This window comes from Vulpes lagopus, chromosome 23 (genome assembly GCF_018345385.1).
Source record: "Vulpes lagopus strain Blue_001 chromosome 23, ASM1834538v1, whole genome shotgun sequence".
NCBI classification, from domain to species: Eukaryota; Metazoa; Chordata; class Mammalia; order Carnivora; family Canidae; genus Vulpes; species Vulpes lagopus.
In genome coordinates, this window is record NC_054846.1 from 28,217,695 (window position 1) to 28,244,812 (window position 27,118).

Sequence of the window (27,118 nt, forward strand, 5' to 3'; positions counted from 1 at the left end):
ACCTCTACCTCTGAAACCAGTAATATATGTTATATGTTAATTAATTAATTTAAATAAAATTTTTAAAAAACACCAAAAAAGTAACATCTCTCCTAAAAGTATTGGATGTATTTCCAATGATCCTTTGGTGCTCATGAGGAAAAGTAACACCAAAAGTCAGATATTTTAATTTTTTATTAAATTCAGAAATACAGGGAACCTAAATTTTTAGTGAAGATCCAACTTCATCTTGGAAATTTGGAACTGAGATATATGGTCATTACTACATAATCTCAATAGCAACTCACATTAAAATATATCTGTATTCTCCAAGTTGGTTCTTAAAAAGCAGTCAATATATTACAAATTTTCAAGATACAAGTAGCTCTAAATGCTAATCTGCCTCCCCTCATAATGTTTAGAGAAAAAGTTAATGAAGCAGTTCTTTGCTTTTTCACAGTACGAATCTAAGAAAAGGGTTTCAGCAGAAGAGGCCATGAAACATGTATATTTTCGAAGTCTGGGACCAAGAATACATACTTTACCTGAAAGTAAGAGAAAATCTAAAGTCCCTTCCCCCCTTTTCATTTGTCTAGTGTTAGAGACTGGGGTGAATTAGGGGTTTAGGAAGAGATTGTTGTTAGTTTTTAAGCATAAAATTTTAGTCTTTTTGTAACCAGATTAGAAGTCCTTGAAGGGAAGTGTGCCTTATTTCCATATGTTTTCATTTCTTTTTCTTTAAGATGTATTTATTTATTTTAGAGAGAGAGTGTGTGTGAGAACATGCCCACGCAAGTAGCAGGAGGGGCAGAGGGAGAGTCTTCAAGCAGACTTGCTGCTGAGCACAGAGCCTGACGTGGGGCTCAGAGTGGGGCTTAACCCCCACAACCTATGAGTAATTGATCCAAACTGAAACAAGAGTTGGACGCCCAACTGACTGAGCCACCTACGCACCCCTTAACTTGTTTAACACTGAGCACATTGCCACTGCTCTATAAGAAATCAATAGTACTTACGCATGGGTTTTTAATCTTATTGGACATAAATTGGAAAATGCCATCTGATGATAAACATTGTCATTAGGTCCAGTCTGGATTGCTTAGATTCAGAGTTTCTAAAAATGGATTTTTAGGCAAAAAATAATGAAGCACAACCAAAACCTACAATTGTTTTCTTGTGAAAGTAGATTTCCTTTTCAAGATATAAAGATGATTTTTCTTTGCTGTGGTCACTCTGACTTTACTATCCTCATAACAGTGGTGAGTGTATTGTCGGGCACTAAAAGAGCTGATTTCTCATGTCTAATTGCTTCATTTTAAAAGATTACCCCAACATTTCACTTTAAAACAGAGTAAGGTGAATGGGGAATTAGAATATTTAGGAACTGAGATTCCAAAAGCTTTCATTAATTTCCCATTCTCATTTACAAATAAGTAACTGATTCATTGACGTTTGCTAATTGGAATCAAGAATCCTTAAGACTTTTCATTTATTGGATATTTTTTAATAGACTACCTCTCTGGCAGAGGTTAGAAATGAGAAAATTGAATTACAAGATGATATTTACATTTCGTTATTAATACCAAGTTTCATAGTGTGAGGTAGGCAATTGTGGTTGTGTACAAACCTGTTGATTTTTTCTGAAAATCTGAAGGTATTTTGAGGCCCTGATACCTTCATGCCATTTTAAGGAGGCAGATAAAAGGACAGAGAATAAAAATCAAATACCTGTTGATTACATCTCCCAACCCCATTAAGTCCTAGAAAGAGACAGGGTCTGTTCTTTATATGTACATATTTGAGAAGAAACATGACATTGGAAGCATGATTCAAAGGAGAGTTGTGGGGGAAAGGTTCTGAGGGGCGATTATTCTGTTTGATTTTCTTCTCAAAACATTGGGACAAAGGGGAAGATAGTTCAGTAAGGCTATAATCTTATAAATGTTGAATCAATATACATTTTTAAACATTTTGTCTATAGTTGAGTTATGTTTGTTTTAATAATGTTAGACCTTCACCTGATAGTTTTTGTCTATGCATTTTAGGTGTATCAATATTCAGTTTGAAAGAGATTCAGTTGCAAAAGGACCCGGGTTTTCGAAATTCTTCTTATCCAGAGACAGGTGTGTTTGTCATAAACCATTTCACGTGTCGATCATGAAATTTTGCGTGGAACCAAGTTTTTGGTTTATAAATTGATCAGTAAAATTATTGATGTATAAACCAATGTACAGTGCATTCCACAACTGTATGTTTAGCATTGCACGTACTCACTTTTCTGTATGATGTGGGCAGCTCAGTAATTCTTCAGAGAGAAATCTGACTCAGTCAAGTCAGGGATCCTGAAAGCTGCAGATGGCACAAAGACCTTTTACAAGTGGCCTGGCTTGATCACTGCATACGCCATCCCTGGTACCTGAGGCAGAAGACACATCTTGTGCTTCCTAGTCATCAGGTTCATCACTTCGAAGCATAGAAGCTGTAGACTGACCCCATCAACAAAAGGGTCATTTCAGACAGTGCTGATCACTCTTATCATGGAACATTAGTTTTTGCTGGTGGGAACATTAGCTTCCTAGAGTCACCAAATACTGTATGTGGGATAAAACTGAACTTTGAACTGCCTCATAAAATGACTTTATATTTTAGGACATGGGAAGAACAGAAGACAGAGCATGCTCTTTTAAGTCTGATAAAATGGTTTCAAGCCCAGCCCCCAGCCTTTCTTATCAATCAAGGACTCAGATCTGAAGGCAAATTATTTCTTTTGGTGGACTTGGAATCTCCGTTTGTCTGCACTGTCCTCTTCACAGTGGAGTCTTTTTATTTCAGACCTACAGATTGTTTTTATATTTGTTGTCACAGTGTGACAATTTTTTTGTACAGTTGGTTTTAAGGTCTTCTCTGCCATTAGAGCCAGTAGGTTACAGCTATGATGTAACTGTAGCTGCAATTTTTGTGCAGGACTGAGAAACACAGTGCATTATTTATTGCGGAATCATTGCTGCTAAATAACTACTGTCTGTTTATTTAACACAACAGTTAAATGCCTGAAGAAGTTGCAGTGGCTTTATTAGATGTGAATGCATCTGTTTCTCCTCACGAATTGTTTTACTGCTGCATTTCTTGTTTGTTTTTAAAATTAAACTGCAGTGTTTCCTGGAATGTAAATTTAGCTTTGCTTAACGGTAAAATAAGTGAGCCATCTTGAACACTCTAAGTTCATGCTATATAATTTTTTATTGAACATCAGCAAGTAGAGTAGCTAAGAAATTGATGAGCACATTTATGTTTAGGAAAGCATGTGATGCAGAAGTTGATTCAAGCAAGTGAATACTTTGACATTATGGGGATCTTACCTTTAGATACCAGTGAATTAAAGCACCAAAATTATTTATTTTTACCTTTCCTCATTTTAGAAATATTTACTGCATATTATTGGATATGTGTATACTAATACACCTACCTATTTTACATTGTGCTTTAATTTAGTTAAAAGTAAACCATACAAGTCCAGTGAAATATGTGAGGTCTTGTTTCATCTTAAATACAATTCTTTTATTAGAAGGGATGATACTTTTTTGGGGAGCCATTTATTTCATTTAGGGGGAGCTGTGTATGTGTATGTTTTAATAGCATTCACTTGGAATCAGCTAAAAGCTATAATATGTCTTTGAAATGAGCCATGTTAAAAACAAATGGGAGAAATGAGAACTTAGAGGATTGTTTTGAAGCATTGTAGGTATTAATGTGTTTATCAGAGATAGTAAATATTACAGTTTCAATTATGCATCTCTTTGAACATCATAAACACACCTTGGTGTTGGTAAGTGTTTTAAGTATTTGTGTTAACTTTTAAGGACTATTTGTTTATTTAGTGCATCTTACAAACTACAACTCTTAATTGGTATATTTTGAAATGGTCATGTAAATTTTTGGCTTATATATCATGAAAATAATCATAACTTAATATTTTTTCCTGATATTCACTGTAAAACATTCAGGGGTCCTACCATTTCTGTTCAGGAAATCTTGTAGTTTATTGTTATTTAACAGTATTAAGTGAATTTTTGTATATTTCATTTTAACTTTATTTGTGAATAGTGATTGTGGCATGTTTGGGTGTTATTTTAATATTTCATGATACAGAAATTTTAATTTTTAAAAAAATTTTCTGGAAGAAACAGATTCATGTGTAATGGTGAATATTGGACCACTACTGCTTTTCACATTTGTAAATTGGTTTTATGTTAAACCCTGTAGCCTAACAAACTGCTGTTATTTCTAACTGACAGACATGTATTAATATTGTACTTTGAAGGTTATAAATATTATGTGGAAATTCCTCCATTTTGTTTTGAAATTTATAATAACAAGATCTTCATGTTGTTAAAATGTGGTTTTGTTGAGTCACAGTTCTTTCTGGGGGAAGAAGGCCGTGCAGAATGGGGTCATTTTCTTCTATGGGTTTCATTTTTACGATGATGAAGTCTCAGCTGTGCCAGTAATGATATTTAATTTATATTTGTGCTAGCCATTCATTTAGTAATCTCTGCTGTAATTTTATAGGATAGTACTCAATTATAAAGCTGTCAGATTTTTCATTTCATAAGTTATATAAATGATTTGCAAATTTCAAATAGTTATTCATGTTTGATATTCTTGCATATAAAAGATGAAGAAATATATCCAGTAGTTATATAAAATTCTTCCTAGGAAGTCCTAGGGATGTTTCTTCATTTTATTAAGGAATTTGATTTTTTTTTTTTGATACTTGAGCACCTCCATTCAGATCCTGAAAATTTTGTAATGAAGAGAATTGAAGCTCAAAAATTTTAAACCTTGAACCCTTACAATTCATCTTAAACTGACATGGTTTTAAAGGTAAGAGAGGATGTGTTTTTTGGTTTTCCTTCTGAGTGATGTTGTTAACACCCATTAACTACATCACTCTAGGTGTACAGAAGTGGCTCCACTCTATCTGAAGCTTTATTATATTTCAGAGACTACTTGTTAACATGATCTGTCTTTTGGATCCAGGACAATTCATAAGGTAGTTTTTTTGTATGCTTCTGTTTTTAATATTTTTTTTAATCTGCCATTCTTACCCATTGTAAGTATACAGTTTAGTGGCATTAGAGTATTGTACAGCAGTTACCACTATCTTTTACCAAAATTTTTTATCTCCAAACAGAAATTCTACACCCATTAAGAAATCCTCCCTCATTTCCCCCTCCCTACAGCTTCTAGTGACCTCTGATGTGTAGTCATAACTCATTTTGCTGTGCTGCACTTTATCGTGCTTTGCAGATACTGTGTTTTTTTGTTTTGTTTTTAAATAAATTGAAGGTTTGTAGCAAGCCTACCAGTGCCATTTTTCCAACTGCATTTGTTCACTCCATGTCTCGGCATCACATTTTGGTGTTTCTCAAAGTATTTAGGATTGTATTATTATATTTGTCATGGTGATTCGTGATTAGTGATCCTTGATATTACCACTGTAATTGTTTTGGGGGTGCCACAAATCACACCCATGCGAGACAATGAGCTTAACTGAGAAATGTTATTAGGTGTTCTGAATGCTCCACCAACAGGTTATTCCCCCAGTATTGAAATTAGGCCAATTAATAACCCTACAATGGCCTATAATTGTTCAAGTGAAAAGAAGAGTCACACATTTCTGAGTTTAAAGTAAAGCTAGAAATGATTTAAGCTTAATTGGGAAGGCATGTCAAAAGCCAGCATAGGCTGAAAACTAGGCCTCCTTGCTCCAATCAGCCAAGCTGTGAATGCAGAGGAGCAGTCTAGTGAACACATAAATGATAAAGTGAAACAACCTTATTGCTGATACAGAGAAAGTTTTGTTGGTCTGTGTAGAAGGTCAGATCAGCCACAACATTCCCTTAAGCCAAAATCTGATCCAGAGCAAAGCCCTATCTCTCTTCAGTTCATTGAGGCCTTAGAGAGGTGAAGAAGCTACAGAAGAAAAGTTTGAAGCTGAGGTTGGTTCATGAGGTTAAAGGAAAGATGTCTGCCTAACAAAAGTGTAAGTTATCCAGATGATCTAGCAAAGATAATTAATGAAAGTGGCTACCTTAAACAGAGTTTTAATGTTGGCAGAATAACTTTCTCTTGGAAGAAGATGCCAGCTGGATCTCAAAGCAAGAGAAAGAAGTCAGTGCCTACCTTGAAAAGATTGACTGAGTTACCTCAGTGGCTCAGTCGGTTGAGCATCTGACTCTTGATTTTTGGCTCAGGTTATGATGATCTCAGGGATGTGGGATTGAGCCCTGTGTTGGGCTCCACACTTGGCAGAGAGTCTGCTTCTCCCTCTCTCCCTCTCCCCCTCTCCTTTCTCTCCCTTCTGTCCCTCTGGCTCCCTCTCTGCCTCTCCCTTCCCACTCCTACACTCTCTGAAATAAATAAATCTTTAAAAAAAAAAAAAAAAAAAAAACAGACTGGGCAGCCCCGGTGGCTCAGCAGTTTAGCACCGCCTTCAGCCCAGGACGTGATCCTGGAGACCCAGGATCGAGTCCCACGTTGGGCTTTCTGCATGGAGCCTGCTTCTCCCTCTGCCTGTGTCTCTGCCTCTCTCTCTCTCTGTCATGAATAAATAAATAAAATCTTTAAAAAAAAAAAAAAAAGAACACTTACTCTCTTATTAGAGACTAATGCAGGTGATGACTATTAAGTTGAAGCCAGTGCTCATTGACCATGCTGAAAACCCTAAGGCCCTTAAGAAATATGCTAAATCTACTCTCCCTGTGCTCTGTCAATGGAACAACAAAACCTGGATGACAGCACATCTCTTTATAGTATGATATACTGAATATTTCAAGCTTATCGTTCAGAAAAAAGATTTTCAAAATATTGTTCATTGGCAATGCACCTGATTGCCCAGGAGCTCAGATGGAGAGGGACAATCAACACTAATCTTGTTTTCATGCTTGCTAACACAATATCTGCTCTGGAGCCCATAGATCAAGGAGTAGTTTTGACTTTCAAGTCTTATCTTTAAGAAATACATCTCATAAGGCTATAGCTGCCATAGTAGTGATTCCTCTGATGAATCTGGGCAAAGCAAATCAAAAACCTTTTGGAAAGGATTCACCATTCTAGGTGCCATTAAGAACATATACCATTCATGGGAAGAGGTCAGAATATCAACATTAACAGGAGTTTGGAAGAAGCTGATTTCAAGACCAGTGGAAGAAGTAACTGCAAATGTGGATGTAGCAAGAGAACTAGAATTAGAAGTGGACCCTGAAAATGTGGCTGAATTACTGCACTTCCATGATACAACTTCTAATGATGAGAAGTTGCTTCTTAGGGATGAACAAAGTGGTTTCTTGAGATGGAATCAACTCCTGGTGAAGATGCCATGAAGATTGTTGAAATGACAACAAAGGATTTAGAATATCATCACATAAACTTAGTTGGTAAAACATCAGGGTTTAAGAGTACTCCAATTTTGAAAGAAGTTCTTTTTTTTTTTTTTTTTGAAAGAAGTTCTGTGGGTAAATGCTATCAAACAGCATGAAAGGACTCTTCCATTGTTGCAGCAGACTTCATTGTTGTCTTATTTTAAGAAATTGCCACAGCCACTCCAGCCTTCCACAAGCAACCACCACCCTGCTCAGTCAGCAGCGATCAACATGAAGGCAAGACTCTCCAACAGTAAAAGGACCATGACACACTTAAATCTCAGATGGGTTATCATTTTTTTAACAATAAAGTATTTTTTAGCAAAAATATGTACTTTATTAAACATGCTATTGCACACTTAATAGCTTGCAGTATAGCATAATTTTTATATGCACTAGAAAGCCAAGAAATGCACTTGACTCGCCTCATTGTGGTACTTGCTTTATTGTATTGCAGTGGTCTGAAACTGAACCTGCAATATCTCCAAGGTATGCCTGTAATTTTTTTTAATTTTCATTTATTTACTTAAGTATATCTCTACACCCACATGGGGCTTGAAATCACAACCCTGAGATTGAGTCGCATACCTTTCCAACTGAGCCAGCCAGGCACCCCTTGTATGCCTGTACTTTTTGTGTCTGAATTTGCCTATTGTAGATATTTCATATATGTAGAGTCATAGCATGATAATCCGTGGGTGTCTGGTTTATTTCATTCACTTAAAATGTTTTCAGCTTTCATCCATGTTGTAGCACGTGTCAGAATTTTATTTCTTCTCATGGCTGAAATAATACTCTTTGACATTTTGTTTAAATATCCGTTGATTTCACACTAGCTTTTTCCCTCTTTTTGGCTTTTGTGAATAATGCAGTTATGAACATGGGTGTACAAGCATCTGTGTGGGTCCTTGTTTTCAATTCTTTGAGTTTATATACCCAGGATTTGCATTGCTGTTTTTTTTTTTTTTTTTAAGTAATTCTGTTTACCTTTTTGCGGAACCATCAAATGATTGTCCATGGCAATTGCACCATTTTACATTCCCAGTAATAATGTCTGAGAGTTCTAATTTCTCATCCTTGCCAACACTTATTTTTCTTTTTAAAAAAATTATATTCATTTTAATACATATGACATGGTATCTCATTGTGTTGTTTGTTTGTTTTAAGATTTTATTTATTCATGAGAGACACAGAGGCAGAGAGAGAAGCAGGCTCCATGGCAGGGAGCCCGATGTGGGACTCGATCCTGGGACTATCCCGGGACTCCAGGATCATGCCCCGAGCTGAAGGGAGGTGCTCAACCCCTGAGCCACCCAGGCGTCCCTCATTGTGGTTTTGATTTGTATTAACCAAGTGAGTAGGATGTTGAGCATCATGTGCTTATTCACCATTTGTTTATCTGGTTTAGAAAAGAGTCTATTCAAGTCCTTTGCCCATTTTTAAGTTGTTGCTGAGTTAAGTCATTTAAGCTATAGTTGTTTAATTTTTTTTTTTTTTTTTTTTAAGAATTTCCCAGTAGATTCCCTGCTGAGCATGCAGCCCAGTGAGAGGCTCAATCTAGGAACCTGAGATCATGACCTGACCTGAAATCAAGTCAGATGCTTACCTGTGTCACCCAGGCATTTCTCTTTATGTATTCTAGATAGTAGACTCATATGAGGTATATGACTTGCACTTATTTTTTCCATTCTGTGGGTTGTCTTTCACTTTCTTGATGGCGTCTTTTTAATACGTAAAATTTTTCTTTTTAATGACATATTTGTTTTATTGTGGGTTGTTTTGTTTTTGTTTTTTTACTTCTCATGGCGGCATATTTAAGAAACTGCTGCCAAATTTAAGGTCATGAATATTTTGCCGTTTTAGGAGTTTTGTTATTGCTTCCATGTAGGACTTTGATCCATTTTGAGTTAATTTTTGTGGTGTAAAATGAGGATCTATACATTGCACGGGAATATCTAGTTTTCCCAGAACTATTTGTTAAAAAGACTGCCCTCTTCCCATTAAATAGCCTTGGCACCCTTGTTAAATTAATTGGCCATAAATGTGAGAGTCTATTTTGGGGGCTCTTGATTCTGTTTTATTGGTCTACATCTCTGTCTTTCTGCCAGTACCACAATGTTTTGGTTACTTGTAGCTTTCTAGGTTTTGAAATTAAGAAGTGAGTTCTCCAACTTTGTACTTTTTTTCAAGATTGTTTTTGGCTATTCAGGGTCCCTTGAAATTCCATTTAAATTTTAAGATGGGGTTTTTCTGTTTCCCAGCAAATATACCTTTGGGATTGTGATAGGAATTGGATTGAATTGGTAGATCACTTTGCAAGTATTGTGATCTTAAGTCTTCGAGTCCATGAACACAGGATAGCTTTTATTTCTTTTAGTAATGTTTTATAGCTTTTCAGTGTGTAAGTCCTGTGCCTCCTTGATTAAGTTCATTCCTTAGTATTTTATTCTTTTCTATGTCACTGTAGATGGAATTATTTTTTTTAATTTTTTTTCAGGTTTTCATTTCCTAGTGTGTAGAAAGACAAATGATTTTTGCGTCTTGATTTTGTATCCTATAATTTTGCTGACTTTGTGTATTAACTCTTTTTTGTGTGTGGATTCTTTAAGTTTTTCCACATATAAGATCAGGTCATCATGAATCAAGATAGCTTTACTTCCTCTATAATATGGATTTATTTTTCTTGCCTAATTACTTTGGTTAGGACTTTCAGTCCTGTGTTGAAGAAGAATTGGCAACATGTTCTTTATGGTAAGGCAAAACACTTTCAGTCTTTCACCACTGACTATGGTATTAGTTGCAGCTAAAAGAATAAATGATAATTTGTTCTTTTTTTTCCTCACCAATATAGAATGATTGGTAAACCTTAAAGCTTAAAAGATTAGAGAACACTTTTCAAATCTGTTCTCCCCCAACCCCTCTCCTAAGTCAACCTCAATAATTCTGTTTGTTTCCTTAAATATCTCTTTAAAGCAGATTATATTATATACAATAGCATGTTTTGATGTATCCTATTTAAGGCTAGATGACAACACTTATTTTCCAACTTGTACTCACACGAAGTAAAATTTGGATCATCCCAAGTAAATGGAAGTAAACCAACCCACTTGCCTCCTCACACTTTTATCACAAAGTATTTATTGAACAAAAATAATATAACAGTAAAATTGATACATATATGAAAGTGAATGAAGATATGCACTCATAGAAAAGAGGTGTACAAAGAAAACGTTTAGGTTATAGTTCTATAAAACCTTAGCCATGGCAGTTTAACACTGATCAAGCAGATATATAAAAAGGGAAAAAAGTTATTTAATATGTCCTTTGAAACCTATTTTCTGACTAAAATAATTGTTAAAACACACAGAGAATGAGGCAGAGCTAGAAGGGTTATACTTTAGTATCTCCAGTTCTGTCTTTGTGTCATGATAAGTTTTTTGATCCATAAAAATCATGGCGTTTTTACATTTTTAATAAACAGCTAGAATGTATGTTAATCATAGTATTTCAAGGAAGGAAATACAAGGATCAGATTTAGAGTCATTTGGGCATTTCTAATCAGCATATACATTTTGGGTTGAGATTTTTGGACATTGATTAACTGGCATTGGTTTCTCTGTAAGAATCTTACATTTGGGGTATATTCTTCTCTTACAATTTTTTTTTTTTAATGTTCTATCTTTACCTGTTTTTTTCTACCTTACAGTTTTGGGCCAGAAGTTACAGTTAGGTATGGGAAACAGAACTGGACTAAGCACCAATCATTGTTTTACCTTTAATGAGCTGTGTGGCCTTAGGCAACTTCCAGTTGCCTTATCTGGAAACTGTGGTGAAACCTTTAACGTTTCATGTCAGGTAAATATCAGTTCCCTGGACCAGCTCTTTTGAGTACAGAATTAGCCTTTGCTTATGAGGGAGTGCCAGTAGTGTCTGTGGATTTTATAATTTACTTTATATTCCAATTATATTAGAGATGTATATACATCCCCATACACAGAATTGAAAATCTCAAGATTTTAAGGATAACAGTTCTTAGATTTTTTGAAAATTTAAGAAATATGTTTTTATAAGTTTTATTTTTTTACCCTTTTTCATAATTTTGTCATTTAGCCCTTACTTTGGAGTCATTCAGCCACATTTCAGATTGCCTTGTTACTCTTATATTTGAGGATGATAATCTGATCTTGAAAGCCCTTTCCAGTTCTCTTCACATTAGAACTTTCATACTTCATGTACAGAACGATGCCTTAGAGTGGCACCTGCTGATGTTTCTGTTATCACTGCTCTACACTACACAAAAGAATTTACTGCTGAGTGCTCCAGGTTAGTTCAGTTCTACAATGAGATTCCTTAAGAATTTTATATTTTCTTATATCCAATTTCCTTCATTCTCACCATAAACTTTAGTAATACATAAGCAGCGTATCCTACCTCTCAGTTTCCACAAATAAGGCTATGCCTTATACACCTGAAGCTACCCGATGTTACAAAATTCTTGAGTTCATCACCAGTCTGTGAGCCTCTTTCAAAGCATAAGATGTTTACATGTTAAGAGTTCTAGGGTTTTAGAGCAACCCTAACTTACAACGATACAGGAAATGTATCAGGGGTCTGATTCCCTATGGAAAACTGGGAGAAGCACAAGTAAGTTTTTGAAATAAAAACATGCTTACATAGGAGATATTCTAAGGGCATGGTAGAGTGATAGATTTCCATCTCAGGTTTTTGTTTGGGAGGAGCCTAAAAGATAGTAAACTACTTGGTGGCTAGGCTTTCAAAGTTCATTCTTTAAAAAATGCACTTTAGAACATTTTCTTTTATGAATGTTTATTTTCTAGATATGGCTTAGTTTCTTTTATAAAAACATTAAATTGAACATTTGCTGAATTTCAGTTCAAAAGAGGTTCTAAGGCAATTCTTATACAATTGAAAGCGAAAAAGAAAAATATGAATGTGCTTTCATATTGCCTACTTGTGAAAAATAATGATTCTACTAGAGAGCTGTTTGATACTAATTTGTCTTTCAAACATTTTCTCTTAATACTAAAAAATATATAAACCATTTACATAAAACTAAATGCAAAGGAAGGCACAGCTGGTTATAGTGTCTATAAGCATAGTTTAGCATATGCGGAATTAGAGAAAATAAAGCTTCACATCCTTATTAGTTACACTGAAAACCATTAAGAAAAGTTCTTCACTGTCAACAGTGTTCAGTACTTAAGAGATAAGAGAATATAAAAACAAAAACATTAAAAATCACTTAATGCCAAACAGATCTTCATATATACTTGAATATAAAAAAGTTTTAAAAATGCTAACATAAATCTAGACCATCCATGTTATGAAAAGTGCAAACCAAATTAACAGAGGGTTTCACAACGTCCTTCTCATGACACAGGTAAACTAGCCCATGGGGACAAATTTTATTTTCATCAGTTAATAAGTCTTTAATTGTGGGCAGATGTCATCAGGATTTCTGAGAGTTCGAAGAAAGCAGTACTGGAGAAGCAGCTCTATCCAGACTGGGGATTGGCACTGGCATGTGGCCGTTAAGCAGTGTTGGAAACTGTAAGGGAATAGAAGGTTTTTTAAAATTATTATTGCAGACCCATTGGGATAAACTTGAGTTCTTTACATTCTGAAACAGAGCATAGCTAGGACTGTTTTTACAGAATGAGATCAAGATTACATACAGCAAAAAAGGGATAAGGCCCAGAAAACGTCCCTGTTTTATATGCCTAGGCCACTAGAAAAAAAAAATGTATACATGGTGCTAAAGCATGTTCTAATACTCGTTTTAAAAGGCTCCAAGCTACTTAGGATACTGACTTGCCTTAAAGTAATTTTGAAAACCACAGACAACTGACTCTCCTGATTCACGTGTAAAATTTCTAATACTGTATTTTGAAAATGGCCCTTGTTTTTCCAGAGTACTATAAAGATGCTTTCTCAGTAACTGTTAAAAATGAAGAATGTTTTACCTTAAAAGATTTGGAAAGCAAGAATATATTTTGGAACTGAGGAAGTATTTTTTAATTACATGATAAATAATATCAAACTTCATAGATCACCCTTAAGTAACAAAACAGAGTAAAGTTAATTTCCGTATTGTTGGTAACTAAGATGATAAACGGGATAACTCTCAGGTCTAAAAGAAATACCACTGCTACACTCCCAACTAAGTAAGAATAATTAAGGGCCTCCTTTTAATATATTCACAACTAGATTTTCGTTGTCTACATGATAGGTGTCAAAATGATCTCCTGGGCTATCTTCTAGTTAAATTTCTGTTTATTCTGGATAAATTAATATTAAATTTCAACACTAAATATCAAACTATAGAGCCTAGCACAAGTTAGAAGTACATTAAATATAAAATGTATATTTTCAAACTATTTCAATAACCTAATGTCTAGTGCCTTACAGTTTATCAATGGTTGTCATTTCAGTTGGTATTTAGGAGCCTGTAAAATAAATTTGGTCATCTCCATTTTATAGGAGAGAAAACAGAGTTCAAATAAGTTTGGATTGGTTAAAGGCTAGTAAGTAGTAAAGCCAAGTTTTAAACTCTGAAAGATACTGTACTTTTGTACCAAACTGTCCAACTTGTTTTTGGCAGGGCTTGCTGTGGGTGTGCTCTTTAAATACAATTTCAGTTTCTTTGAGGGTCACTGGCATATTCAAGGCTTTTGTTTCTTTTCTGACACTTTGGAATTTTAGCTGCTTGTGGAATTTTATCCATTTCAACTGGGTTATCAAATCTGTTTGCATACTGTTCATTAACAATATATTAAGATCCATGCTCCTAATTACTATCCCCATTGACTTAAGAGTGAACGCAGGATGAAGAACAGGCTTTGAATTTTCATTCTCTTATCTTATTTGCAATCTTTTTCTTTTTGTTTTTTGTCCATCTTATTGGTGTTTTCAAAAGAATTGCCTTTAGATTTTGTTAATACTACTGTTTTTAAAAAGTATATTCTTGATGTCTGCCCTCTGCTCTTTATTTCTATACAAGCAGTTGTAGTTTGGCTTTTCTGGCATGTTTCATCTTTATTGACTCCCCACGTCTACTTGTTTCAGTTGCAACATTCCCCCCAAACTTCTGTTCCCAGCTTCCTTTCTCCTATATTGGACTCAGCAATCCTATCCTGCGTGTCAGACATCCCCATCAATGCGTCTTCACCAAAAACCTGTTATTCCATGTTCACTCTTAAGTCAGTCAGAGTGGTGATAGTATGACCCTAAACTTGAATCAGGGCTCTACCACTTAATGTCGTGTGGTCTGGGGTAAATTGAGCAACATCTCTGAGCCTCAGTTTCCTTATCTTTTTATTTTTTAAAAAAGATTTTATTTATTTATTCTTGAGAGACACAGAGAGAGAGAGAGGCAGAGACACAGGCAGAGGGAGAAGCAGGCTCCATGCAAGGAACCCCTTATGGGACTCAATCCTGGGACTCTGGGATCATGCCCTGAGCCAAAGGCAGGGCATGATCCCAGAGTCATGATCCGCTCAACTGCGGAGCCACCCAGGCGTCCCTGTTAGCCTAATATTGACCAGAAATCTTTCTGATATTAGTAATTAAGGCTTTGAAGAGTCAGAAGTTAAACACGGGTTTTCAACTGTAAGGGGTGTGTGTAGTCAACTACCTCCATATTGTTCAAGGATCAGCTGTATTTGAGAAGCCATGAAAAGTGCTTTGGAAATGCTATGAGTGAGAGCTAATGTATTCTAGACATTGTTCAATCTTTTAATCACATAAGTCTCTTGCCTCTTCCTAATCTCCTCAAATCAAACTAAAAGTCTCAATTTTACCTCTGGAATGTCTTTTAAATATATTCCTATTTCTACTATTCTAGAAGATGATTTTCCCCTCAGTATTCGCAGTAGTATAAATATTCCTCATATCTTCTGCACCCTACACTTCCTCCTTTCTCTTCAGTCCTTCTTCCACACTAGGATCAACATTATCTTCCTAAAATAGAGATTTTAGGGGTGCCTGGGTGGCTCAGTTGGTTAAGCGTCTGCCTTCTGCTCAGGTCGTGATCTCAGAGTCCTGGGATCAAGCCCTGGGTCAGCCTCCCTGCTGGCACAGGAGCCTGCTTCTCTCCCTCTACCTTCCCCCCTCCATCACCTCCCTTGTCTTCTCTCTCTCAAAAATCTTTAAAACAAAAACCAAAACAGATATTATTATACTATTTATCTCCAGCTTAGAAAGTTTTCCATGGTTATCAATTAAGAGAATATGGTGGACATACTATTCAAGGCTCACAGGTGCTTTTCTAATCACCTGGTCCCTTCCTGAACAGACTGTGTGCCTGCATATCCAAATCATGTACATTATCTAGAAGGTGCTTTTCTCTCTGCCAAAATCCTGTCTTATTGTCCCAGCTCAGGTGCCAGTTCTTCCCTGGAGTCTCCATCTAGTCCCCAGCTAGAAAACTATGCCCTATTGGGTTCCTATAATGTTTTGCTTATAGATCAATTAGTTCCATATTGTATATTTTTTCTACAATACCTGGTAACAGCACTGCAAATATTTTCCGGGTTAGATTCGAATTACAACACCCAGAAAACATTCTCAATTGAAAACTTAATTCTGGGATCCCTGGGTGGCGCAGCGGTTTGGCGCCTGCCTTTGGCCCAGGGCATGATCCTGGAGACCCGGGATCGAATCCCACGTCGGGCTCTCGGTGCATGGAGCCTGCTTCTCCCTCTGCCTGTGTCTCTGCCTCTCTCTCTCTCTCTCTCTCTCTCTCTCTGTGTGTGTGTGTGACTATCATAAATAAATAAAAATTAAAAAAAAAAAGGAAACTTAATTCTGCCTTGTTTCAAGGCATCAATTTCAATATTGATGATTTCTGTATTGATGCCAAATTTCATCAAAATTGGTTTCAAAAATGGAACAGACATCTTGTAGATAAGCTCAAAATGCCAAATTGCTCAGACCAATCTCATTTTTAAATATACCTCTTCCAGAAAGGCCAATACCTTCCCTCTCCTTCCCTTAAAACAGGAGATTTGCCAAACATCATTTAACACTTACTGTAGCCCAAGTGTACTTCTTTTCTTCCTCCAATACATATATAGTATATATGAAAGGTTTATTTTTGAAGAAAATTAATAGTTTATAAAAGGGGCACTGCTGATAATCTGAATTTTGAATGTTCTACTATGTTTTAAAAAACTGCTAATTTCAAGTTCTTTCACAACTACTCTTATAGAGTAATAGTCTTAAAAGTACAAAGTTTTTCTTTAGTTTTATGGACCCAGTCACATAAAGAGGGCAGAAGGCCCTGCCAACGATCTAAACATGATTGTATTCCCCATTCCTACCTCCCATTTATGGTTTTTCAATGGCTCTGGTAAACGGTATATTTTGTGAAATTAAAAAATGCAGCAATTTCTTCTGCAGAATTTCAGTTATAAATTAGGAACAATTGGTCTGCTATGGTTCTCATAGTGGATTCCTGGAGCAGCAGCATCACTAGGATCTTGAAAAGATGTCATAATCAGGCCATGTCCCACACCTACCTTCTAAATCAGAAACTCTGGGGTTGGGGCCCAGCAAAATCTTTTTAAACATACCATCCAAGCTGATTCTGTGGCACATTAATCTTCAAGAGCCACTACTCTACAACAGTGACTGAAGAGAAAGGGGTATGTGGATCCAACACCCAGAGCTCCGAATAGCCTGCAAATGTGTGGAAATGCTATGTTCACCAGCCACTGCTACTGCTAGGAGTGATGGGCTGGAAGAGGCTTAGCATCTAGGGCAAGGGATCCCAAAGAACTCCCTAACAACAGTTCCCTCCATGGCTTCCCTGGAAATCCCCAAGGCCTGACCAGTCAGTGGAAGAATTCCCAGTAAGAGGGGTAGTGAGAATCCATTCATTATTCACAAATACCCAGAGAACCCTACAGAGGCCTTGCTAGAGTCTAGGACCAGAGTACTACTGCAGTCCCTGTGTCCATGGAGCTTACCCTATACATGCTCTACTCAGCAGCTCTGATGCCAGAGTACTGCTGCTCCAATCTGAATACCTGGAGGAAATAAGGTCTTTCAGCTCTCCACCAAAACACTACTAATCTAGAACTTTCCCAGTACTACATTTGTTCACTGGTTCTAGTTTGTTTCCCTGCCTGAGTTCAAAGGGCTAAGAATCCACATGTTGGCTGTGTTTGACCATAGCTCAGTTTTCTTGTGATGATAGGCCAGAAGAGAAACCTGATTACCTAGAGATGCACAGTCATATCCTACCTCAACCTTACTAGGAAACCAGAGAAGCAAGGTAGCAGTCAAAACCTCTTTAGCTCCACCCTTCTTCCGAGACCCTAAATCCCAGCATGTATAGCTCCTGGCAGGGAGGACAAACAAAATGACCAACTCAAAAAAGCACAGAGACCTGATTTTTTTAACACTTAAGTCAGACATTTCTTACTCTCTTTTAAGTAACCCTTATACCAAATGTGGGGCTCAAACTCCTGACCCTGTGATCAAGAATCCCATGCTTTACAAACTGAGCCAGCCTGGTGTCCCAATTTCTTGGTGAATTCTTAGGTATCTGCTCAGTGGTAATTACTAAGCATCATTTGTGTGCCATGCAATATGCCAGACATGGGGTGGGGAGGGCACCATAATAAACAAGATGCAGTTCTGGCCCCTCGGGGGCCCTCAGTCTAGTGGGGGAGATTGCCAGGTGAACAGGCAATCATAACACAGAGTGGTCAGTGCTAGATGCAACAGGAGCAAAAGAACTACGACTAGCTTGGGTGAGCCGCACGGCGGGGCAGGCACGGGATTCAAGTGAGACAGGCTAGAGTTTGAGGGGGTTTTCACTTGCCCCAGCTTTGCTTCACTCCTGTTCCTAGGACCGTTTCTATTCTTCTCTTAGTAATCTCTTTGTGAAGAACAGTCTTAGAGTCTCAAGGAGGAAATACTGATTACCACATGATTGCAGGCAGTGCTATCGCAAGATTCTAGTGTATGAATGAATAATAAGTGTGTCTACCTAGTAATGGGACTTGTGCAAGATAAAACAGCTAAGACTTAGTTTTTAACCAAATGCCCTGAGTGCTCCTTTCTTACGATGGAACAAGGAAAACTTGATTATGATTCACAGGATTATACAGAGAGCTTTTCTGTTAACAGCGTGGAGACATGCCTTACTGTTTTTCAGTCTATTTCAAGTGATGTCAGTATGTGGCTTAATTCTTTTAAAGTCCCTTTTCCTTAATAAATTTCCAGTTTTCATAGTCCGTGAAAATACCCAAACACTTCGAGAATTAATTGTTCTATTTGTGGATATCCGACATGATGTGCCACCTCTGCCTCAGTGAAAATGTCTGCTGTTGAAGGCTGGCTTTTGCAGCCTCATGCACTCCCTTTGGAAGCTAACCATTTTAACCAAACGTAGGGCAGAATTCTTGTTACCTTTGCAGGATTTACTGGGGAAACATCCCTTAGAAGCTTGATGTTTAAACGTTAATTTCTAAATGCTCACCTGGAACAGCGTGTTTGGCCCTTGCAACCGGGCAGGACTCAGTGGAGCAACGGGACTAAGGCTGCTCCAGAAATGTATGCTGGATAGCAGTGGACTCGGGGTCAGGAGCAATCCATTTGGTGTCTGGGAAAGAAAGCACATACACAGATTGTGATAAAGGGGTCACCTGACTGTGGCCCTGATCAGCAGTGTGGCCAGGCACACTAGCCATGAACCAAGAAACAAGCTTTCCCGTTTTAGGAAAATCTGACAACTACATTATTTCTGCAAGGCTGCACACAGTTGAATTTTCTTCAGTGCTGTTGTATTAGCAATTTCATAAAGGAGAAGAGTATGGACGAGTTACCTTCCCTAAAATAGTTATAAGACTCAAGTTCAGAGCAACTTTTGTCCAGATGGTTTCTTCAATTTGTTTCCCTTCCCACATTAAACAAGATCTAGTGTATACAAAATGAGATTCCATGAAGGGGCTTTATTAATTTTTTTAATCTATATTTTCCTACAATGGACATCCATTACAAACACATTTTTAAAAGAGCCTCTCAAGCTTCACTTTTGTGGGTATCAATGGCCCTTTAAGATTTTAGGATCTGTTGTTAAAATACCCCGTTAGCAGCTTCTTCAAAAGTTCTGAACTGGGTTTTCCAGACTGCACTCCGGATGTGGGGCTGATGAGAATTCATCTCCCTGGCAATGATTTGGAAGAGGAAAAAATTCTTTGTTAGATTGCGTGTAAAGCCAAAACTGTGGGGTTTCCCAGGAGAGCGCCAAGGACTGCCTTTGCTTGCACACACACAGCAGGGGTCCTGGCCTGCAAGCTAGCTAGAGCACAGAAGAAACAACTCGCTCCAGCTGGTAAGTCTGCATGGCTTTTATTCTCAGCTGAGGCAAACTCCCTGGCCCATGGTGGTTTTGCACCTTTGCTGTCTAGAAGGAGCCCCCTCAGTGGTTTTGTGATGTCAATAAGGTGCTTTGTGTAAGAAGAACCACAGCACAGGCGCCAGCATTGCAGATTGCATCACATTGGATGCTGAAGTGTTATTTTTTCCTAGAATTGGCCTCAGCAGCTTCGTTAATTATCGAGAACTCTTGGCGTAAACCTAAGTTGAAAGGTCCGCTCTGTTCAGCGAAAAGGAGACAAACATCCAAAGGTTCTCAAACTGTGAAGGTGCTGAAAGGTAAACTGATTTATACCAAGTCATTTGAGTCGTTGGTTCCACAGCATTTCCTACACATGAAATGACCTATGAGGTTACTAGGATAAATACATGTTTTGGATAAGCTTCCCACTTCTAATCCAAGGCAGTTTCACAAAGATACCGGGCCATCTGGGCTGATGACTACGACCTAATGGTTCAGCACGGGCTCTGTCAGGGTTCCGACCTCAGAACCACCACTCCTGACCTGCGTAACCTCTCTATCCCTCGGTTTCCAGAGCTATAAAATGGGGAGGAAAAAGACACCTACGATACAGGATTGCTGGGAAGATGAAATAAGCTCTTCATACGTGCCCAGCACAGAGCAAATGCTCCAGAAGTGTTCATTACAAGTGTACCCGGCCTCCTTAGTGAATCTCAAGCATTCTGAGACTAGTCAGGTCAGCCGGTACTGTCAAGGCTCCTCTCATTCATATTAGGCTCAAGTCCACAAGCCCAGGTCATGAGAGAACTACCGTGTTTGCACATTGCTCCGGAACCAGATTCTAACCACAGCACGCCACATTAACATTCAAAAATCAGGGTGTTCAGGGTCTCCCACTTTACCTGCCAACGGGGAGGTCCCAAAGCTCTTAAGAGACCTAAGTCTTCTAGACTACAAAACATCTTTCTCTTATTCATGGCCATAAATAAACATCCCCTCCTTTTTCATCCTGTGAGCAATACATGAAGTGTAGAATTTTTATTTTAGTCTAAAATATGTACCCAGGTCTGGATGTGAGATGTTTGCACATCTGTTTCTAAGGGATACAGGATGTACTCAGAATACAGTAGTCCTCTGTTTTGCATGTTTAATACATTTGGAATATCTTTCATAATATATGCAAATAAATACTGTGAAGTGATTTCACTTGCTCTCCTCCTTCCCGTCTCTGTTCTCCCTGAAGATCCTGTGGCTGTAAAGAAACTATTTGGTTGCTCTGTTAAGGAATGTCCCTATTCATGCCCACCCTGGGTAGTCCACAGTAAAGTGTGTTTTCAGGGCCTCTTTCCGCAAGCTCCTAGAGTCAGGCAAGGGGGGGCTGAGCCTAAGGGCTGGAGGCGAAAGAAAGAAGCCACAAGCAAAATGCATGCTTCCTCTGCCTTCACCAAAAAATATTTTAGCAAATGGGCCCTTTTGAATGGCAGACCGGGAGTTCCTGATCATCAGCTGCAGGGGAAGGAGATGCCCTAGGACCCGAGGCAAAGGACAGTGATGTTCAAGGGGAAAGACCCTCCGACCAGGATCTCATTTCATCCCTTTCAACTCAGATCTTCCACACAATACAGAGTCGCCTACAGAGCTGCCTGTTTGAACTAAACCTGGTGAGCTGGCATTGCCCAGACATGCCCCTCCGAGTGCCCTGGTTCATGGCCCTCTGCCTCGGCCAGGCCCTCAGACCCCCTCCTCCTCCCTCCTCTGCCTACCTCTGCCCATCAAAACTTGACCTCCTCAAAGGAGACTCCTCTGCTTTTCTCTCAAAATATGACATTTCTCTTCTTCCTGAATCTTTATCACACTTTATAACCACTTTTTTCCTTCACATTTTCTGCCTCCTAGCATGGTAATTTGCATATTCTTATTATACCTCTTTCTGTCACCTTTAAGGTACCTTGCTCATCTTTATTCCTCCTACAGTATCCAGTTTCTAAATACGTGATGAGTTGAAGCAAGCTGGGCCTCTAGGTACATTCCCTCACATGTCATCTGTTGGACGTGTCCACTTGGAATGCTCCACATGTTCAAACTGGAACTTCTCCCCTTCTTTCCAAATCTAGGGTTTCTTAGGACTCTTCCATTTCTATCAACAATACCACCTGTTTGTCCACTCGAGAAATACTGGCTGAGTGCATGGTATCAGGTGCCAGAAATACAATGATCAAATAAGAAATGATCCCTGGACTCACAGCCCTGTCTCTGACCCAGCATCCTAGTCCCTGAGATGCAGAATGCCTTCCCACTTGCTACCACCTCTGGACACGGCCTGTGGATCCTTCTTGGAACTGACTCTCTCATGCTCCCCTCTCTTTCCATTCCTGCTGCATTCACGGCCCTATCACCTTAGAAATGGCATTCAATAAATGCCACCTAAACCAGCCCACATACCTCGGGTCTCTCTTCCAGTCTGTTCTGAGCACCGCCACCAAATCAGTCACCCTAAGATACTATGTTTCTTGAAATTCTTTCAGTTTCGGGGGAAAAAAATTCCTTAGCCACAATTCTAGGTTCCCCAATAACCTGGCTTCATATGCTGCTTAATTTCTATCTATGAACCCTCCTACTTTGCTTCTAGGTCCTGAACACTATAGGATTCCAACCTACAAGTTCTTTAGCACTCATTCCAGAACTTCCCTGACCACCTAGCCCATACTTCCCTGGGCTAGACCTGTTCCATAGGTGATCTCATCCATTTCCATGATTTTAAGCACGCTTCCATGTTAGTGACTCCCTAACTTTATCTCCAGTCCCAAACTCCTTAGCCCCAGCCTAGCTGGATGTTTGCTCCTTCATGTCCTACAGGCGTCTCGAACTCGACATGGCCCAAAATGAACTTGTAACCAACCTTTCACCAGGAGCTTATTCTTCCTCCCAAGCTCCTCATATTCAGCTCCCAGCTCTCCCCTACCACCTTCACACTTGGTTCAGTCACCAGGTCCTGTGTCTCTCAGATCTGTCTCCTGGGACCCCCTCCCACTGCCACCACCTCAGATCTAGATCCTCTTTGTCTTTCATCTGGAATATAACAGTATCCTGACTGGTTCCAGCCTCACCTCACCCCAATCTCCGTCATCAGGTTGATTTCTAAAAGAACTCTATGTCATTCAGCCCCATCTCCCACCCTTTCACCTTTGGAATTTATCCTCCCCACCCCTCACTGAATTACTGTCCTGCCCCTAATATACTAAGCTATTTCACATCTTTGTGGCTTGGCTCAAGCTGCTCCTCTGGCTACAATGCCCTGCTCACCCTATGTGCCAGATGGACTGCTACTGATCCGTCAACACCCGACCCAAGTGTGAACATGCCTCCCATGAAGCCCTCTCAACATCCTTTCCCAGCCCCAGCAAAATTAATGCCTTCCTCCTTAGTATTTCTTTTGTACTGATTTGGGATAGCATATTAAACAATTTAAGGCAAGTTATGAGCTCCTAATGATCAGAGACTAACTCATGTCCGTATCCCCAGCTCCAAGCACAGCAGCTTACATGTAATAGGTGCTCAGTTCTCATGAACTAAATGATCTTTGCCCTCTTCTGTTCCTGATGTGAGCTTCTCTGCACTATGTGTTTGACTCTTGCCCCGTGCTCCTGGGTGTCTGTATACCTTTTCTTGGCTAGGTCCTACGGTCTTGAAAATAGGTGCTGTATGGACTTCTGAGATCCTTGCAATGATTTGTAAATACTACTTGATAATTACCTGTTGAAAGATATTAGTAGAAATTTTTGTTTTTCTTGATTTAAAACCCCAGCAAGCTGTTAGTTGCCTATCAAGTCTGAGTTCCTTATCTAGTTTTCAGGGACCTCTGCAATTTCACATTCCCCCCCCCCCCAAGTTATATTCCCCACATTCCTCACGTACTGGACAGCAAGCTATAAGCTCATGAGAGCAGGAACTATCTTGCCCGCCTCTGTATACCCCACAATCACTAGCAAACGGGAGGTGGTTAACAGTTATCTCCCGAATGAACAAATGAACATAGTAACCATTTACTGACTAAAAAGGATGTGCATGAGCCGCTCAACCGGAAGTACTTGCAGATTGATTTGGTAATTTGAGATAGTAGTTAAGTCTTTCTCAGGCTTTAGAAAACAAAAGAGAGGAAATCAGGATGTCAGTTTAATATTTTGTTGTACCAACAGACATCACAAATCTTAGTCTCTCGTGGACGCCAACAGAACCCATGACAGTGCTGTTCTGGGGTTAGAAACAAATCCTCAAACAAAAGGCAACTATCTCTGGAGGCTTCTGGAGCTGGCCAAATTCAAGTAAAATCATCGATTTTAACCCTTAGCCTCTCTCTCCTTGGGAAGCCCTGGAGCATTCAGGGCTGAACACCATGCTCTATGGTCTACCCCAGGCCCAAGCTCTCCATTAAAGCATCCAGCTTTCCTATGCTCTCCCCTCCTCTATTTTAGGCCCGTCTCCTGAGGTTACACCCGCACTCTCTCCGCACCTCGTGTCCAGGTCCCTCCTCCCCTCGGCCCAGCCATACCACCCTCAGTCCCACTGAGCACAGCCACCCGAAATTCCCCGAGTGCAGGTTCAAAACCCCAGGGCCGGCCTGAGCTGCTCACCTGAGACCACAGCACTGGCATGGGTTCAGAGATGGTGAAACAGGCTCACCCGCACCCAGACGGCAGACACGGGAATCAGAGTTGGCCCCGGTCTGGCTTGAGGCCTCCCTAAACCTGACCGGTAAACACAAAGGAGGCCGCGGGAGGGAGACCCTCAGATGGCCCACCCTGGCCCACTTCTCCAGTTGCTTCTCTCAGCTGCTTCAGGAACCGCTGTTTCTGAGCCACTTCTTGAGTGGCCCCCAGTCACTGGATGGTTTTGTTTGATCAGAAGATGCCTGAGAAACCCCTCCATGCTCATTCGGGCCGGTAACTGAGCCCCGAAGCCCTCCCGGCCGGGGCGGCACCCTCAGTGCCACCAGCTCACAAGCCTGATGGACACGGGCTCTCTGGGCCACAGTTTGGGAGGAGCCACGGAGGGGAGAACGGCCAAGGGCTGCCCTCGCTTGTTGGGCCGACTCCTCGGACGGCTGCGATCAGGGACAACCGGGTGTTTTCCCAACGGGCGTGCCAAGGACATTTTACTGAAGAGCGCGGACTCTGGCACAGACGAGCTGGGTTCAGATTTGCCTCTACCCGCTGTTAGCTGTGTGCCTGAGCTGCTCTGCCTCAGCGCCTCGTGGACCTCAGTGGGCCATAACCGTGTGGACTTGGTGGCCCGCGTGAAGAGTAACGGAAGGGGCGCGAGCGACCGGCAGGCGGGAACCCCTACGACGCCGCGGCCCCTCAGGACGGTCACGGCAGGAGCCCCCGCCTCTCGGCCCCAGCATCACCCCACGACGTTAACAGCACAGGGCACGGCTCCGAGGACGAGCATCCACGGCCACACGCCCCGGGCCGCGGCCCGAGCCACCACCCGCAGGGACGGGAGTCCGCCCCCCGCGCCCGCCCCGGAGCAGCAGCGTCCCATCGCCTTTGGAGGGAAAGGCCGCCTTCTCGTGGGCGCTCCTAATCCCGCGGGCCAGCCTGCTCTCCTCTCCTTACCGGGACCCGGGTTTTCTCAGGGTAGCGCCGCTCTTCCTGGGGGGGCCCAGGTGAAGGCTTCCTGGGGAGCCTTCCGTTTCTTGCCAGAGACTGCAGGGCAGCGCAGACCCATGCCTATGATGGCAGTGGCAGGATCAACCTCGACCTCCTTAGCAGAAGCAAAGGGCCACTCAAGTGCCCCCAGAGAGGACCCCGTCATAAAAATTCCCTTGAGCCCAGGGACACCTGGGCAGCTGGGTTGGTTAAGCGTCTGCCTCTTGATCTCAGCTCAGGGTCGTGAGATCAAGCCACATGTCAGGCTCAGCGCTCGGTGTGAAGCCTGCTTAAGATTATCTCTCTACCCCTCCATATCCCTCTCTCACCCCTTCAAAAAAAAAATCAATCAATCAATCAGTCCTAAAGCCCAAATGCCTTCATGAAATGTCACCTGGCCTGCTCGACCTTCCCTGGGGAACTACTGTTTGCACCTGCTTCGATGGCCAGGGCGCATGGTCGCTTTCAGCCACTAGAAGCAGGAAACCAGCGAGGCGTCGCTCCGTAGCCACTACCCCGAACCTTTTCTCCTGTGGATGCCCTGGTCTGGGGATGGAAAAGTAATTTCCCTTCACAGTCACACCGTGACTTTGGCCTGCGGGCCCTGAGATGACCTTCTGTAGGACAGAGGAGGTGGCTTTGCGTGCTCTTTCCTGCCTTTCTGCTCTGCCAACGAGTCAGGGCGCCTCCCCCGCGCAGGGGCAGCTCTTACCTGTGCGGTGAAGAAGGCTGGGGTGAGGGATCCCGAGGGGAGAGCTGGGCTGTTGAGGGCGATGGAGCCGATGTCGGTGCCGGACAGCACCAGCGGGGGTGCGGAGATTTCCAAGCCTTTGGGTTTTTTGGCCTTTGGGGGAAGAGATGGAGACCTGGTCTTGGAGCCCGATGACAGGTTCAAGGGCTCTAGGGAATCGGAGTCATGGCAGGCGGCCTCCAGGAAGAGGCTTCTGTGTTCAGCAGGGAGGGGCGAGCTGGGGGACAGGGACGGGGACCGAGATGAGGAGGGCGAGGCAGACGAAATGCTGGCGGCATTTGGCAACATTAAGGAGGAGACCTTGGCTGAGGCGGGCGAGGCCAGGAAGGCCTCCGAGGTGGAGGGCAGGGGCACCACGGGCCTGCTGCTGTGCTTGTCGGTTTTATTGGTCACAAACCTGATGACAGTCCTCACTTCTTCCACGGGAGGGCTGTCTTCCGGCGGCTCCTCCAGCTTTTCCGTCTTGATGGCCTTGAAGGATTCGGGTGGGTTCTGCAGGGAATTAATGGTGAAGGACGAGTACAGGCCTGAGTGGATGTATTCATTGCGGCTTGCGCTCTTGAGGGCTGACAGCCCGTGTCTGGGGGCCTCCCGGCCCTCGGGGGGCACCTTGCAGTCGCTGTCCTGCAGCAGAAGGCTCTCCCGGCTGATCTCCACCGCGTGGGGGTCCATTTTCAGGATCTCCGGGAAAGAGACAAACTTGTACACAAACTTCTGTCCAATCACCTTTTTGATGATGTTCTGTGAACAGAAGAGGAGACAGTGAAAAGATGAGTGCAGCAGGGAGGGGGGACACACTTGTCGCCCGGGGATGGGGGGGCATCCACCAGCAGGAGCCGCGGGAGGAGGCCTCAGCCTGGCCTAGCAGCCCTGCCGGTGGCGCTGATGGTGCGTCTCCATCGTGATCGGTGACGTAGGGTCATCACGCCTAATAACCAATGCCGAG

At 41.0% G+C, this 27,118-nt stretch overlaps 2 protein-coding genes across 4 annotated transcripts in view; one reads left to right on the top strand and one right to left on the bottom strand.

Moving 5' to 3' along the window:
* CDK17 (cyclin dependent kinase 17) overlaps positions 1-5,335 on the top strand; it is a 110,832-nt gene extending 105,497 nt beyond the window's left edge. For all 3 annotated transcript variants that reach the window (XM_041738415.1, XM_041738414.1, XM_041738413.1), the window contains exons 15-17: positions 440-530; positions 2,025-2,102; positions 2,629-5,335. In XM_041738415.1, coding sequence (XP_041594349.1) covers positions 440-530; positions 2,025-2,102; positions 2,629-2,666 — 207 coding nt within the window. In that variant the 3' untranslated portion in view covers positions 2,667-5,335. The remainder of the gene's footprint in view (positions 1-439; positions 531-2,024; positions 2,103-2,628) is intronic.
* Positions 5,336-10,524: 5,189 nt separating this feature from the next.
* ELK3 (ETS transcription factor ELK3) overlaps positions 10,525-27,118 on the bottom strand; it is a 64,556-nt gene continuing 47,962 nt past the window's right edge. Inside the window, exons 3-5 of the mRNA XM_041738458.1 lie at positions 26,134-26,913; positions 18,913-19,035; positions 10,525-12,972 (exon numbers count right to left, since the gene is read on the bottom strand). Coding sequence (XP_041594392.1) covers positions 12,874-12,972; positions 18,913-19,035; positions 26,134-26,913 — 1,002 coding nt within the window. The 3' untranslated portion in view covers positions 10,525-12,873. The remainder of the gene's footprint in view (positions 12,973-18,912; positions 19,036-26,133; positions 26,914-27,118) is intronic.